The sequence below is a fragment of the Musca vetustissima genome, unplaced genomic scaffold (genome assembly GCF_032173495.1).
Source record: "Musca vetustissima isolate MV318-11 ecotype Yass unplaced genomic scaffold, APGP_CSIRO_Mvet_v1 utg42679, whole genome shotgun sequence".
In the NCBI taxonomy this organism is placed as follows: domain Eukaryota; kingdom Metazoa; phylum Arthropoda; class Insecta; order Diptera; family Muscidae; genus Musca; species Musca vetustissima.
In genome coordinates this window covers 124,550-141,281 of record NW_026876512.1, presented here as the reverse complement: position 1 = coordinate 141,281, position 16,732 = coordinate 124,550, and the positions used below count along the sequence as shown (strand labels likewise).

At 35.4% G+C, this 16,732-nt stretch overlaps 2 protein-coding genes across 2 annotated transcripts; both read left to right on the top strand.

Moving 5' to 3' along the window:
- The first annotated feature begins 2,398 nt into the window (after nucleotides 1-2,398).
- On the top strand, nucleotides 2,399-9,249 carry LOC133321074 (VWFA and cache domain-containing protein CG16868). The gene is made up of 5 exons (XM_061530173.1): nucleotides 2,399-2,911; nucleotides 2,973-4,209; nucleotides 4,758-5,018; nucleotides 5,085-7,112; nucleotides 8,420-9,249. The coding sequence occupies exons 1-5, from the start codon at nucleotides 2,399-2,401 to the stop codon at nucleotides 9,247-9,249; spliced, it is 4,869 nt and encodes a 1,622-aa protein (XP_061386157.1).
- Nucleotides 9,250-13,931: 4,682 nt separating this feature from the next.
- Nucleotides 13,932-15,262, top strand: LOC133321075 (solute carrier family 25 member 3). Its single transcript, XM_061530174.1, has 4 exons — nucleotides 13,932-14,110; nucleotides 14,185-14,761; nucleotides 14,832-15,022; nucleotides 15,092-15,262. The coding sequence occupies exons 1-4, from the start codon at nucleotides 13,969-13,971 to the stop codon at nucleotides 15,250-15,252; spliced, it is 1,071 nt and encodes a 356-aa protein (XP_061386158.1). The 5' UTR covers nucleotides 13,932-13,968; the 3' UTR covers nucleotides 15,253-15,262.
- The last annotated feature ends 1,470 nt before the right edge of the window (nucleotides 15,263-16,732 follow it).

Genomic DNA, 16,732 nt, shown 5'->3' with positions numbered 1-16,732 from the left:
TGAAATGAAGGCAAGATAGAACAAGAAAAAAAAACAAACATCAAATGGCAACAATAATAAAACCAATATGATGAGCAAAGCAAAAAAAAAACATTTATGGAACAAAAAATAGTGGCAAAAAAAGTGTGTTGCATTTCGAAAAAAAAAAAAATATTTTATTCTAAAACAATACACACCTACAACAGCATGAACAAAACTGAATGACAGGCTATTGTGGAATGCTATTTTTTTTTTTTTTGCGGTGTGAAAAACCAAGGTAGAGAGGAGAGGAAGAGAACTAGCAATCATTTCTTTTGATGTCCAAGCCGCATTTGTATGGTATTTTTTGTTGTTGTTGTTTTTTGTTTTCTTCCTCTTCCAAGAAATCCTTTGTTGCTTGAAAACTTGTTTCATGTATCTATGTATTTAGATCAAAAAGTTTAAAGTTTGCTCGGAAGGATGTACGATGATGTGCTATGTGCATGCATGTTCACTTTGGATGCTGTATCAAAATGAAGACACAAAAAAAAAACATTCTACATTCAAAGTAGTGATCCGTGACCAAAGGCTATCATCATTAAAGAGGTTGAACAAAAAAGGCAATAACAATAAAAATAACCAACGTGTTTCCATAGGCCTTTTCAAAGGAAGAAGGAGGAAAACGTGAGGTTGTTTTTATATTTTTTAAGAAAAAAATTTGAATTAATATTTATTATTTTTTAGATTAAAATTGAGGCAATATTTTTGTTTAGACGCGAAAAATTGTATTTTTATGGAAATAGTCTCTATTAAGTAAAGAAAAAACATGAGGTTATGTTCTTCTTATTTTGAAAAGAAACTGAATTAATATTATTTTCTTATAATTTTAGATTAAAATTGAGGAAATATTTCTTGGGAACAGTATAAAATTTGGATTTAAGAGGAAATTTGTAAATCTTTCGATTTCGATAAAAATATATAGAACCAATAGGCTATTCGGCTGACAATCATTTACAAAAACAGAAGTAAAATTTGAAGATTTGGGATCCAATTAGACCTCAAGATGCCAAATTAGAGCCAATTTGGTTGAAAAACCTACCCAAAATACCGAAAAACAAAAGTAAAATTTAATATTTGAGACCCAATTAGATCTCACGATGTGAAATTAGAGCCAATTCGGTTGAAAAAGTACATTAAATACCGTATATTGAGCATACTGTTAAACTGGGTCTATTCCGAGACTTGGTATAATATAAATAATTTGTCGTTTCGAGATTTGACACCCAACGAGAACTCAAAATTAGAACCAAATCAATTGAAAAACTTGAGCAAACCAAAAAAAATAACTGAAATTTTGGAGGTACTTTCATATGGGGACTAGCGTGAAAATTGGACCTATATTGATCAGAAAAAGGATGTACGATTTGATACCCAAAATATCAAATTGCAGCCTATTCGGTTGAAAAATGTGCCATAAATATCGAATTTTAATGGTACCGACCGATGCTCTGGAGCTACCCCGACATTTGGGTTAATATTGATTATTTTTGATAGGATGACTTGCTATCCTGTGAGAACCCAAAATACTAAACTACAGCCAATTTGGTTGAAAAGTGTGCCTAAAATATCGAATTTCGGGGGTACCCTTTGACTGGAGCTACCCCGACACTTGGGTCAATATTGATTATTTTTGGTAGGTTGATTGGCTACCCTATGAGAATCGCAAATACTAAATTACCGTAAATTCTTTTGAAAAAAGAGCCTAAAATATCGATTTTTTTAAATATCGATGCTCTGGAGCTACCCCGACACGGGTTAATATTGATAATTTTTGGTTGTATGATTTGCGACCCTATGATAATCGCAAATACTAAATTACAATCAAAATTCGTTTGAAAATAGTGACCAAACTATCGAATTTCGGGGGTGCCGTTACACTGCTGCTACCCCGACATTTGAGTCAATATTGATTATCTTTGGTAAGAAGATTTGCTACCCTATGAGAACCCAAAATACTAAATTACAGTCAAAATTCGGTTGAAAATAGTGACCAAAATATCGAATTTCCAAGCATATCAAAGGACCCTGAAAAAATATTTTAAAAAAATCCATTTTTTAATTCTTTAAGAGATATTCCCCAAAATAAAATCTAATCCATTCCCTTGTGTTTCTTCTCTTCCAGAAACGTGTTTTCCTGTAATTAAAAACAACAACAAAAAGTTTCTACTTTTTGCCCTCCCAAGGATTTTTTATCTGTTTTTTTCTAAATGCAACAAATAAAGGATTCCGAATCTGAGGAAGAACATCACAACACCACTAAAGGACAACAAAAATGCCCACAACTAATAGATGTGTGTTACAATGTCGGCAGTGGAGGCGGCGGCAATTCCACGTTGCTATTTGCCTTCTGGCCATAATCACAACAACAACACTACCATCAATGGTATTTACATATCAACAACCACAACAACAAACCACCAATTCAAATACAATACTACAACAGCAACAACAACAACCAAATGTTCCTTTAACACCAACTATATTACAACAACTACAGCAACAACAGCAGCAGCAGGATAGAGATGCAGCAAAAGTAGCTGCCATAAATATACCAGCATCGATTGCTGCTGCGGCTGCTGGTCTTCCTGGGCTGAAGCAAACAAAAGTGCCTTTACACTATAATAATGCAACGATTGAATTGGTACCAGCAGCAGCGGCGGCAGCTGCAATGAATGTGATGGTGGCAGGAGGATCCTCGCCACCATTATCATCATCTTCAGTGTTAATAAATAATGTTGCTGGCCAACAACAACCCCAACAATTCCTACAAACTCCGGCCAATGTTTTCTTTACCAATTATAATAGCCAACAAAATGTAAGGCAGCTGCTAAGGAACATGGATGAGCGGTTCAAGAATATGCGTAATGTGGAAATGCGGGTGGCAACCATACAGGTTAGTTTTTGGAACACCCTTTTAAAAACATTTCTAATTTCCCTTCCCTTTTGTCTTTTAGGAAATATTCGATTCCATGCATTTCTCCAGTTCCTCGGCATTTACATTCAATAAAAATCTCTCGATAAATGGTGATCGCATACCCCTGGCCCTTTTGGAATATAAACTACAACAAGATCTGCAGCACTTCAGCAAAAGATTGGCGGAGAAAATCGAAAAAGCCCTGCATATTGTACGCGACCTAAGAGATTTCTTCCAAACCAATATCACCCAAATTGTACAATTCACCGCGGAATATGAAGAAGACCTAGAAGAAGAGGAAGATGACTCTGACTCCGAACCTGAATTTGATATGGAATTAAATGACATAGAACGTCCATTGAGTCCACACATAAAACCCCTGTATTTAAACACTTTCATACAATCCTGTTACGATGTGGACTCAACAAGTTTCACCACCTCGTCATCGTCTTCATTGGCGGAAAATTACAATAAACAACAAATCGAAATACTCAATTATGATAAGACTGATGATTACACGGCTCCATTAATGAAAAATTACATAGACACCTCTTTGCTCAACGAAAAAAATGAACTAACAATGGAGGCGAACTCTTATATCAAAGAAAAAATCAAATCCCTAAAACAATCGCTTCTCAAAAACGACAAATCACCCTGGAATCTGGAGAAACCCCATGTGGGAAATCACATTAAACATATTTATTTTCTCTCACGCAGTGATGACGCCAGTGATTCGTATAATCGTTTCTACCACGACTCCCATTTTCGTTATCTCTTTACCTCGGTCATACAAAAGAAATATGTCTTCCTTCTGCTCGATGTGGGTTCGGCAATGAGTGGTGAACTCTTGGAGCTGGCAAAATCATACATATCAAATATATTACAATTACTATCATCGAATGATTTAATAAGCCTGGTATGTGTTTCCGATGAAGTGGAAAATATGCTGCTACTAGATGCCTCCGATACGGATGCAGCAAATGGCCTCTATTTGAGTTCGCGTGAACGTAAAGAGGAAATTCTAAATTATATTGGAAGTTTGTCATTGAGTCGCACGTTAACGAATCACTCATTGGGTTTTGAGTATGCTTTCAAAATGTTATCGCGTTTGGAAAATGCCAGCCTTATTGGTGCCCAAACACCCATCGAATTTGTCTATATTACCCGAGGATTGCTAACGAATTTCTCCGATGCCATGCATGTTTTAAATGTTGTGGCCAAGGGCCAAAAATTGCTACAGAAGCCAATTGTCATCAATGCTTGCGGGGTGGTTTTGGGTGAGTAATAGAAAAAAATAATTTCAGATGGCGGTAAGGTGGACTGAAGAGGTTTAAAGTCCTTGCTTAAAGGCCTTCAAGAGTGGCCTAAAAGATCCATACTGTGAAGCCTAAAAATCCACACTCTGTGGCCTTAAAGTGTGGCTTAAATTCTGAGGTATTCGGGGTGGCCTAAAAATCTACATTCTAAGGCCATAAAGATGGTCTAAAAAATCCACACTCTATGACCTTAAAGGTGGCCTAGAAAATTCCAAATCTGTGGCCTTAAAAGTGGCTTAAATTCTGAGGCCTTAAATGTGGTCTAAAAATCCACACTTTGAGGCCTTAAAGGTGGTCTAAAAAATCCACATTCTGAGGACATAAAGGTGACATACAAATTCACGAGGTTAGAGGTCTTTAAGTGGTCCTAAAAATTAGTTCTAGGCATTGAAAAATACTTTTAAAAATGTACGCCCGGTTCTAAGACCTGTTCTAAGGACCCTGAAAAAATATTTTTATATTTTTTAAATAAAATTTTTTAATATCTCCCATTTCTGTCTTTCTTTCAGATGAAAAACGCATAATGTATGAGCGCCAATTCCTCACGGACATAACCTCACAAAATTACACCAAATATGATATCGATGTCAAGGATTGGTATAAACCAGCAGATTTACAACAATTAAAGGGCAACTTATTTTTTCTAACCAAAATGCAACAGGATACAATAATACGCACCGCCACGGCCATTTTTCAAAAAGATTTTCAAGATCCCTATTTGATAAAGACATGGCAGGTCCACCCACCCATTGTGGATGCGAGCAGTAAGGGTAAGGATTTTTTAATTCAATTTAAATAATATTTTTTCTAATATTTTTTTTCTTTTCTCCTTACAGATAGCATTGTGTCCATAACCCATGCTGTCGCCCCATTCGGTGTAGTGGGTGTAAATTTATATCTCTCCGATTTAATAGAAGATGTGAATAGCTATCATTATCAGCAACAGCAATTTGCCCTGAGTAATAAGGGTGACAACTCGTATGCCTTCCTGATAGAGACAAATGGTAATACCCTAACACATCCAGCTTTCCCCAGACCGGTGACTTTGAATCAAACCCCTTTCCCCGTGGATATACAATATTTGGAAAATTCTACAAATTTTGCCGAAATACGTCAGAGAATGTTGGCGGAAGAAAATGGCAATGCCACCACCACAATTTATTTGACCAAAAATCGAAAGCAAGAGAAATTCATACGAACATATCAATGGCATAATATTTTGGGGTTCTATGTCCTGTGTATGGTCAACACCAGGAGGACGGAGGAAGCCAATTCTACAGCGAATAAAAATACAGAATTGAAATTAAATCTTCAACTCCCTGCCGCCTTGCCACTGACCCTGAAACACTTTGCCTCAAAAAATAATATACCCATGTATCCGCCACCACCCCATAGCGATGATTATGAACAGTATTTCACGACAATTGATTTAATCTATCATCGTTTGGATCTGCTACCACCGGCGGGAACCACAAATTTATGCCGCTACTTTCGACAAATATCCACCATGGATGCTGCCACATTATTTCTAAGTTCATTGGCCTTTGAATCGCCATTTACCTTCCTGCACAATAATCGTGTTAGTTCGTCACAAAATCAATTGAAAACCATATCGGAAAGTATCATTGCCTATTTGAAAGATTCCACGGGGCTGCTGGCCAATCCAGGGTTAAGGCCACAAATTAGGCAAGAAGTAAATGCCCTCTACACAGCCATGCAGCATTTGAAAAAGCGCCATCAAGATGCCCGTGGATCGTTGAGGAACTTCATCATCCGGCGTTACATTGCCTCGGTGAATGGTGTGTTGCAGGTCTATCCCGGTTGCCTGCTTAACAATCTCTTTGATCCCTCACAACGCACCTGGTATCGCAAGGCCATACAAAACCCAGGCAGATTGGTGGTTACAGAACCTTACCTAGATGCCGCCGGGGCAGGTTACATCATCACCATTGCCCACACCATATTTGAAGGAAAATCAAATGCTTTACATTCCATAGAACGTGATCAACCGGTGGCCATTGTGGCCATGGATGTTCCCTATGCCTATCTTTACAAGATCATCTTGGATTCCACGCCGCTGTGTTTGATGCACAACATCAAGTGTCTGCTCTTTGAAAATGAGGGTTATTTGGTGGCCCACCCCTCGATGATGGAGGCCAAGACGGCCACACGTAATCAAAGGCGGCCCCATGAACACATTACCCACAAGGAATCCTATTTGGCCAATGACATCTTGAATCACAAAAGTTTGGTACGCAAATTGGCCTGTGCCAATTATCAAAATCGTACCCTGCAACGTTACTACGTGTTCAACACCTCTCTCAATGAGATCCTCACCAATGTGGTACATGGTGAGCGGACCAAATATGCCATAGCCCTTATCAAGGGTTCCAACATCTTTGCTGCCGTCCTCAATTCCACCTGTGATGGTGGTGCCTTTTGCCCCTGCAGTACCATTGATCGCCAATGCCTAAATTGCAAGCGTATGGATCAATCGGATTGTGAGTGTCCCTGTGAATGTCCCATGACAGTGGCCACAAATGGTGTGGGTGTGGATTCGGTCACATCTCTACTTGATGCAGAAGATGAGGATATTGATGACGGTGGTCCGAATTTATCCTATTTAAATATCACCAAACAATATCCGTATTGTGAGCCACCCTATGAATCCTATACCATGGAGTCTTCCCAGCTAATGCATGAACAGATGCTCGGTCTACCGTCTTGTGTCAACATCAATTGTGATATTTACAATACTCAGCGTGAATGTTTGGGTGTTATGGGTTGTGAATGGTGCCAGCAGGATGTGGATGGTAATGGATTTGCGGCGGCTTTCTGTAGTGCCCAATCGACTTGCTATAATGGTGAGTTGAAAACTTTTTTTGAAAAATTCTAAACGATGAAAAAATATTTTTTTGCAAAATTCAAAACCCAGAAAAAATATTTTTATAAAATTCAAAATCTTAAAAATATTAAAAAAAAAAAAATCAAAACCTTGAAAAAAATATTTTTAAAAAATTCAAAACTTTGAAAAAATATTTTTAAACAATTCAAAACCATGAAAAAACATTTTTAAAAAATTCAAAACTTTAAAAAAATATTTTTAAAAAATTCAAAACTTTGAAAAAATATTTTTAAAAAATTCAAAACATTGAAAAAAATATTAAAAAATGTACGCTTTGAAAAAATATCTTAAAAAATCTAGGCCTCTATTAAAAAAAAATTACGCCTTGAAAAAAAATATTAAAAAAAAATTTACGCCTTAAAAAAAACACTTTGAATAAGATATTAAAAAAAAATTTACGCCTTGAAAAAAAATATTAAAAAAAATTTACGCCTTAAAAAAACACTTTGAAAAAGATATTAAAAAAATCTACGCCTTGAAAAAAAATATTTTAAAAAAATCTACGCCTTGAAAAAAATATTTAAAAAAAATCTACGCCTTGAAAAAAAATATTTAAAAAAAATCTACGCCTTGAAAAAAAATTGTTAAAAAAATCTACGCCTTGAAAAAAATATATTATAAAAATCTACGCCTTGAAAAATTATTTTAAAAAAATCTACGCTTTGAAAAAAATATTTAAAAAAATCTAGGCCTTAATTTTTTTTTAAATATAGGCTTTGAAAAAATATTTTAAAAAATCCACAACTTGAAAAAAATATTTAACAAAAATCTAGGCCTTGAAAAATTATTTAAAAAAATCTACAGCTTGAAAAATAATTTAAAAAAATCTAGGCCTTGAAAAAAATATTTTTAAAAAATCTACGTCTTGAAAAAAATATTTTAAAAAAATTTAGGCCTTGAAAAAAATATTTAAAAAAAATCTACGCCTTGAAAAAAAAAATATTTAAAAAAAGGTAGGCCTTGAAAAAATATTTTATAAAATCCATGCCTTGAAAAAAATATGTTAAAAAAATCTACGCCTTGAAAAAAAAAATACTTAAAAAATCTACGCCTTGAAAAATATATTTTTAAAAAATCTACGCCTTGAAAAAAATATTTTTAAAAAATCTACGCCTTGAAAAAAATATATTTTAAAAAAATCTACGCCTTGAAAAAAATATTTAAAAAAAATCCACGCCTTGAAAAAAATATTAAAAAAAAAATCGACTATTTTTTTAATAATTTTTTTGTTTTTTTTTTCTCTCTCTCTCTCTCTCTCTCTTCCAGGTGTCCTTGCCAGCTTGTCACCCTATGGTGACTTGTATGATGATGACTTGATGGCTGCCCATGGCTATAATCCTTCGCAAAAGCCCAGCAATTATTCGGCATTTGGCCCAGTAGGTGGTGCTTTAATTGTCCTGGCCATTGTCATCGGTTTTGCCATCTATTGTTATCGCCACAATGTCGACAGCTCCTCCCAGGAACAATTCTATATGGATTCCATGCAAGAAGAGAACTATGGCCTCCCCCTGTCACGTTTCAATTTTGATGATTGCCAGGCAGATGATCCCCCGGGAGGTGGTGGTATTAGTGGTGGCTATGATCACACTGCCGCCCAACGTAGCCTTATGAATGCGGCGGATATATCCCCCTACCACATGAGTACGGGTAGCAGTTATCGTCGGCCACCAAATGGTGAATCGGATCATGGTTATTCCACCATGACACCACATGAAGATTCATCGGATCATCAATGTTTTACACTGGCCGAGCCGCTGCTGCTGAACGATAAACGTCACAGTAAATCCGATACAATGTCCATATCAACATCCATATCATCGCCCACAAATCGTCAGCAACAACAACAACACCATTCATCATCATCACATTATGGATTTCCCTCGTCCAAGGAGTCGCGTTATAATTTAACCTCGCCGAAAAAATATTCACATTCACCCAGTCGTGGGGTATATGAACCGACCACAATACCCCTACAAAGTTCATTGGCAGCTGGGGGTAATGCTTGTGATGATGGTGGTGGCTCCGTGCCGGGAGCTACCCATCTTATTTTAGCTCCTGTTACTGTACACAGACACATGGAAACTTCCGAATCATAGCCATAATTTTGTATAATTGTTTATAAATATTTTATTTTGTAGATTTTTTGTTTGTTTCGATTTTAATTTTCTTATGGTAAGAAAATTAAATTCCAACAACAAATTTGATTGCCAATATTAGTTTTTAAGGTATTTTTTTTATTTTCAAATCCAATCCAATTAAGCATTTAATTTAAGGTATACACCGAACTTCTTTTTTTTAAATATAGTTTAACTATACAAAAGGAAAAAAGAAATGGAAACAAATATATAATATAACCAGCCAGGGGTCTCCACATAATACATGCGGCAGTATTATGGCCCTGATGAGACCTCTCATAATCCAAATCCATCATGTTGTTGTAACTACTAAACTTTTGCATGCATTTTTAATGCTTAGATATATATGTTTATGTTAAGATTGTTTAAACAAAAAATAATAATTGAGTATTATATTTTTTATATATATACATACTAAATGTTTCAATAAAAAATAATTAATTAAGAAAAAAATAGCCATGCGGTGCTTAACACACACACACAAACAAAAAAATATAAATATGTGTTCACCGCTATATTGGGCAGCCCCAAAATATCCCCTACTCCTCTCGCCCTCACTAACTCATGTCCATTTAAATTATAAATAATTAAAAAAATATGTACTTATTTAAAAGTATTATTGCTTTACATAACTACTACAACAACAACCATACATACATAACACACATAAAATCAAAATACATTTTTGTATACTATACTGAGTTTAAGATATCGACAAAATCATATAAAAAATAAACAAATTAAAATTATTTTTAAAAATTAATAAAAAGGTTTTAATTTTGGCGTGGATTTTTTGAAAAAAATTTTGTAGGGTCCTTAGGTTAGGTTAGGTTTGGGGATGTGTCAAGGCCTAGCTTTTACCAGTAGACGCCCGCCCCTGTACTTTCTTCCATCTTGGATCCGTCTGTATAGAAGGCCAGAAGGCTTTGTATGCAACAAGAAATGCCTGATACTTAATGCTGAGGGCCAGAGGCTTAAAATTCAGCATTGCGCTCAGAGCTGCTTGTGGCGTACTCCTCCTGGCTCCTGTAACTAAAATCGAGGCGGCTCTTTGTACCTTATCTAGTTTACTGGATGTCGACTTGTGGCGCAGACAGTTCCAACACACAAGAGAACCATAGAATGTATAATTCTGCTGTATATATAATGCATAATTCTGCTGTATCCAATACGTAAGGGTATCAGGAATGCCAACTTATTTAAGTGAGCGATTTATGGATTCAAGTTTAACGTTGTTCTATATATCTAGGAAGGCGGCCAGCGTAAAATTTGAATTTTCCATATTCCTCTCAATGTACCCACCTCGTGCAGTGAAGATTCTACAGACTTGCCCTCTTATCTCAAGGATAGGATATATTCTTGGGGAGGCAAATTGAAGCATCGCCGGCGATTTATACGGTTTGAATGTATTGACTACCCATCGTATCTTATTTCTGTTCTAGAGTCACAAGGGGCTGAGTGTCATCACGTTCACCGTCGATGGTACCCATATCATTGCAACCTGGGAAATGAGTCTCAGCTAGGAGATTAAGAGTCTCAAAACCAGAGTGCGTTCACGCTCCATCCTTCTTCTTGATACTTCCGATGGACTTCGGATCCTGGGATAGTAGTCTTCGAAACCTAGCAGCGTCGTTGACTCCTTCTATCGACACACAGAAATTTATCCTAGACTTTTTCTTTGCGCGTTTGATCTAGGAGTTCCAACAATATCGAGTTTTGAGTTATGCGCCCTGTTGTATGTCGTCTGGTCGCTTTCATGAGCTCACTAAGTCCCTGTTTTCTCAGGGTATGTAAGCGGACAGGATTCCTTATGGCATCTGAGAAGAACGTCCGCTGTAGGGTCCTTAGACAGGATTTTTTAAATATATTTTTTTATGGTCTACCAACAGGCGTGGATTAAAAAAATTTTTAGATATTTTTTTAAAAATAGTTTTTCAGGGTCCTTAGACTGACTGGATTTTTTAAAATATTTATTGTTTGCCTTAATAGTCCTTATTTTTTGTCAAGAGAAATATAACGGGAAACCACAACAAAATAATTGAACTCTTCTCCCACAGGTCTCTGCTATTGCATAAAGACTGTGGCGGCCTTGCATTGAGAACATCTTTCAGTTTGGTAATGAAATTTATTTTTAAATATTTTTTTTTTGCAATTTTTTTAGTTGCAAGTAAAAACAGAAAATTGTACTCACGCATTTTTGTTTTTGTTTGTACTTAACCCATAGGGGACCATAACGGGATATGTGGGTGAAAACTGGTGTACTTTGTTATTTATTTGTGTTGGATGAGAGTGGGAGAGTTGGCTGCAGTTTATCTGCAAAAAGGAAAATAGGAGAATATTATTATTGGGTCCATATGAAAGGTAGAAAGGACTTGATAATTTTGGAAAGTTATTATATATATTAAAAATTTTATAAAATTGTTTCTTGTTTGTCCCTTCATTTCCGCTACTCATGGGTTAAAAATAGTTCAAGAAATTCTCTCTGAGCGCCCAGGTGTCTCTCTACTCAGAGAGTGCATCTTCATTGTATGCAACAAGAAATGCAATTTCTTGCATCTTGTATTCAAATCTCATTAGATTTTCAAATAAAATTTGAAATTAATTTCAGTTGTTGGGTGTTTAACGAACGCGTAGCATACGCCAAGTTTCAAATAGAAACCACAAAAAACGAAATTTATTCTTTTTTCCCAAAAGATAAATTTCGTAGATAAATAAAATAAATTTTTAGATTTTGTAAAGTGAGTTTTAAAACAGAATAACAAAAATTTTATAAACAATTACAAAAATAAATTCAAAAATTAAAAAAAAACTTAAAAAAGACTAGTTCGTTGATAGTGCAAAAATATACGAAGTGTTATGCAATATATATAATTTACAAAAATAATGAAATGTCATAAGGTTTTCTTGTAGTATAGATTCCATTTTTTTGTTGTTTTAAAAAAATGTATATATAAATATGTGCATATTTATATGTAAAAAAAATACACATGAAAAAAATATTGGACTTTGTGAAAAAAATTGGAAATTAAAAAACCTTTTTCTTCAAAATAAAACAAACCCAAGCTGAAGAAGACTACATTACAGTTTTTTTTCAATAAAAATTAAAAAAAAAAATAAATTAAAATTTTTCGAAATTTTCCAACTATCCTCGCCTTGGATTATGTCAATTTGATTATGCATCACTTATGGCCAATTAGTGTTAATGACCTTCTATTGCACGCGATTTTTTTGTCTCCAATGCAAAGTTACATCATTTTTGGCAAATTACAATGGACGGGAATCGTCCCTAACCTCAAAATTGCTTTTAAAAAACAGTGTTTACGTTTGAAAAACACTGTTTCATTAGGCTTTTTTCGAACCACAAAAAAATTGAATTTTCGGTGACGCAATACATTAACCCTTGAACTTGAAATTTGCCCATCGATCGGACATCGATCAGGCATTGAAGACGGAAATCGAAAAATTAAAGATTTCCTTGCCAAGTTCTAATTTCGAAACAACAATGAAATAAAAAATATATACAAAATAACATTGAATTTGGAAAAGGCCAAAGGGAAGGGGTACAAGTTTTTCCTGATGAATCGGAACATTAATCAAAAATTAATTTTTCTGAATTTCAAAGAAGGTGAATTTTTCAAGAGAAGAAATTAATATTAACTAGGATTTACAGGAGGAAGATGATCGGAAGATAAATCGAAAATTCATTTATCTATATAGAAGTTTATCGGAGGTGAATTTTTCTATAGAAGAGTTCATCGGAAGTGAATTTTCCTTTGGAAGAGTTTATCGGTGGTGAATTGTCCTATGGAAGAGTTCATCGGTGGTGAATTTTCATACAGGAAAGTAAGAATTTTCCTATAGAAGAGTTCATCGGTGGTGAATTTTCCTATGGAAGAGTTCATCGGTAGTGAATTTTTCTACAAAAGATTTGATCGAAGGTGAAGTTTTCTACAGAAGAATTAATCGGAAAGTTCTTCTGAGGTGTATTCTGAGATTATTTTTGCATGAAGACTTTGGTTTAAAATTTTTACAAAATAATTCATCGAAGGTGAATATTTCTATAGGATTTTTGCTACAGCAAAAATATGGTCGGAATAAAAAAAAGAAAATAATTTTTTCTATATAGAAATTTATAGGAGGTGAATATTTCTATGAAAGATTTTATCAGTGGTGAATTTGTCTACAGAATATTTAATCAGAGGTGAATTTTCCTACAGAACTTTTTTCACAGTAGAGTCCAGTCGGAAAGTTCTTCTGAGGCGAATTTGGGCCTATCAACTGGCGTAGATTTTTTAAAATAATTTTTTAGGCCCATACATGAGCGTAGATTTTTTAAAACTACTATAATTTAAAAAAAATCAGGGTCTATCCATGGGCGTAGATTTAAACAAAAATTGTAGGGTCTATCCAAAGCGTGAATTTAAAAAAAATAGGGTCTATCCATTGTCGTAGATTTTTTAGGGTCTATCCATAGTCGTAGATTTTTTATGGTCTATTCATAGTCGTTGATTTTTTTGAATATTTTTTTAGAGTCTATCCATAGGACTCTTCTTATTGCTTAAAGACAAGCGTAGATTTTTTTTAAATATTTTTTTCAACAAGAATTTCTCTTTATCTTCATACCTTTGTTTTCTTTTTTTCATTTTCCAGTTGTTCCCGTAAACAAAACCCAACATCATTATGTTGTTCACCTCATTGATTGAGGCTGCTCAAAATTCGCCTTTCAAAAAGCCCTTCACCACAGCCAGCTGTGAACCAGCTATGGAAAAAGGTCAATTGACCGAACATCATCATATCCAAGCTGCTGCAGCTGCTGAGGGCGGTAAGCACAACAACAAAAATAGTTTTTACAATTTTAATAATTTTAACTTAATTCAAAACAATCTTACGTTTTAGATTCCTGTGAATTTGGTTCGAATTTATATTTTGCCCTGTGCGGTTTGGGCGGTGTCATCTCCTGTGGTACCACACACACAATGGTCGTACCATTGGATTTGGTCAAGTGTCGTTTGCAAGTCGATCCAGCCAAATATAAGAGTGTCGTCAACGGTTTCCGTGTAACATTGGCTGAGGATGGTTTTAAGGGTTTGTCCAAGGGTTGGGCACCCACCTTCTTTGGCTATTCAGCCCAGGGTCTGTGCAAATTCGGTCTCTATGAAGTCTTCAAAGTTATCTATTCCAATGCCATTGGTGAGGAGAATTCCTATTTGTACAGAACTTCATTGTATTTGGCCGCCTCCGCTTCGGCTGAATTCTTTGCTGATATTGCTTTGGCTCCCATGGAAGCGGCCAAGGTTAAGATTCAGACCACACCCGGTTTTGCCAATACCTTGAGGGAGGCATTGCCCAAGATGTCGGCCCAAGAGGGTTTGGGTGCTTTCTACAAGGGTTTGGTGCCATTGTGGATGCGTCAAATCCCCTATACCATGATGAAGTTTGCCTGCTTTGAAAGAACTTTGGAATTGTTGTATGCGTAAGTATGACAAGGGTGCTAGAAAAAAAGTGCACATTAATAAATGTTTTGATTTCTTTTCGATTTCAAGTTATGTTGTACCCAAACCACGTCAAGAATGCACCAAGGGCGAACAGTTGGTTGTCACATTTGCTGCCGGTTATATTGCTGGTGTATTCTGTGCCATTGTTTCACATCCTGCTGATACTGTTGTTTCCAAATTGAATCAAGCCGCCAAGGGTTCATCGGCTTTGGATGTGGCCAAGGCCTTGGGCTGGAGTGGTGAGTTCTATAAAGAAAAAATATATATTTTAATATTACTAATCGTTACGTGTGTGTGTGTACTTACAGGTTTGTGGGGTGGCTTAGTACCCAGAATTGTCATGATCGGTACCTTGACCGCTGCCCAATGGTTCATCTATGATGCCGTTAAAGTATACTTGCGTATGCCTAGACCACCACCACCAGAAATGCCCGAATCATTGAAAAAGAAGTTGGGCCTCACACAATAAACCGATGATTGTAAATTTTAGCTAATTATTTTATTGTAAATTTAATGAAAAAAGAAGAAAAAACGTTGTACGCTGCTGGATGCTATGTGCATCCATGAGGAAGATAATGTATTTAAAATTGTTAAAACGATTGTATGATGAAACGAAGTAATGTCTAATAAAGAGAGGAAAAATGTAGTAAATTTTTAAAATTTGGTATGGAATTTGGAAGGTGGTATGTTATTATCAAGGATTAGCAGAGCATACATTTTTAAAAGAATATTTGCTGGAGGGATTAAAAAAATATTCGTTAAAAATATCATTCTAAAAATTAACTCAAGGCCTATGAAGGCGAGAATTTTTTAGAGGACATTTCTCAAGGCCTTGGAATGGTGTGAAAATTTAAAAGAATACTTTTTTCAAAGGCTGAAAGGCAAGGATTTTTAACAAATATTTTTCCACGTAATTTCCAGAGAATTTGGTGGGGGATTTTTTTTTAATAAATGTATAGTCAACATTTAATAAATTTGATGAACTTACTTGAAACTAAATCCTTCGGGGAATTACCATTCGTCTGGAAAATGATAAAGGCTTTGTTGCGTACCGCCTACTGCGGCTCCTGGTGGGGTTCCAACCAGCTCAGTCGGGGCACCGCTTTAGGGGTGAATTCCCAACCCTACCACCATCAGCCCTAGGGGTCGAACAATCAAGAAGGAAAACGGAAATAGAACAACAAACAACAATACAAAATGACAACACACATACGACCATATCGAGGGAATTTGGTGTCAATTATTCCCGCACTTCGCCCGCCCAACCTTGACCCTTTTCGTCCTCATAAAGGCTTAATTTTAAAGGGCCCCTGATTCCACACACACTCACCTTACTGCAACATCGTCCTATCTTCCTCCCTCACAGAAAACAACTAGCAATTCATATTAATCTAAACATTTACACATAAACAATATTTATTAATTTCATTATTTCTTGATTACTTAAACCTAACATAAACACTTAGTCAATATTCTGAATTCCTAACACCTAAAGCTATCGATAAGTCACTGTTTCAGACTACCCACACAATCTATTGAAACGGCTCCTTCTGGCCACTCTATTATATTATTACCTCACCTAAAGAGCTCTCTTAAGTCGTTATTGGGGAGATTACCATTTGGACCCAAAATAGGCAAACGCAAGTTTCCAATAAGATATTTGGGGTAACCCTACACTTGTCGCATTTGTTAGGCGTTAAAAATTCTCACAATTTAAAATCTTAGATATTAATCACTAAATACTAACACATAACACACTTAATCTAACACTTAAAATTTAGTAAATATATTTTTGTTTGGTTTTTTTAAATTTTTTGTCATTTGGTGATTTGCTTGTTTTTAATTTGGTCTTTGATTACTAATTCATTTTTCTTTCCACTTTCAGATTTCTTCCAGGCGCTCGGCTCTGGACATTCGTATCTCAATTTTAAATTTCGACAAAGGTTACC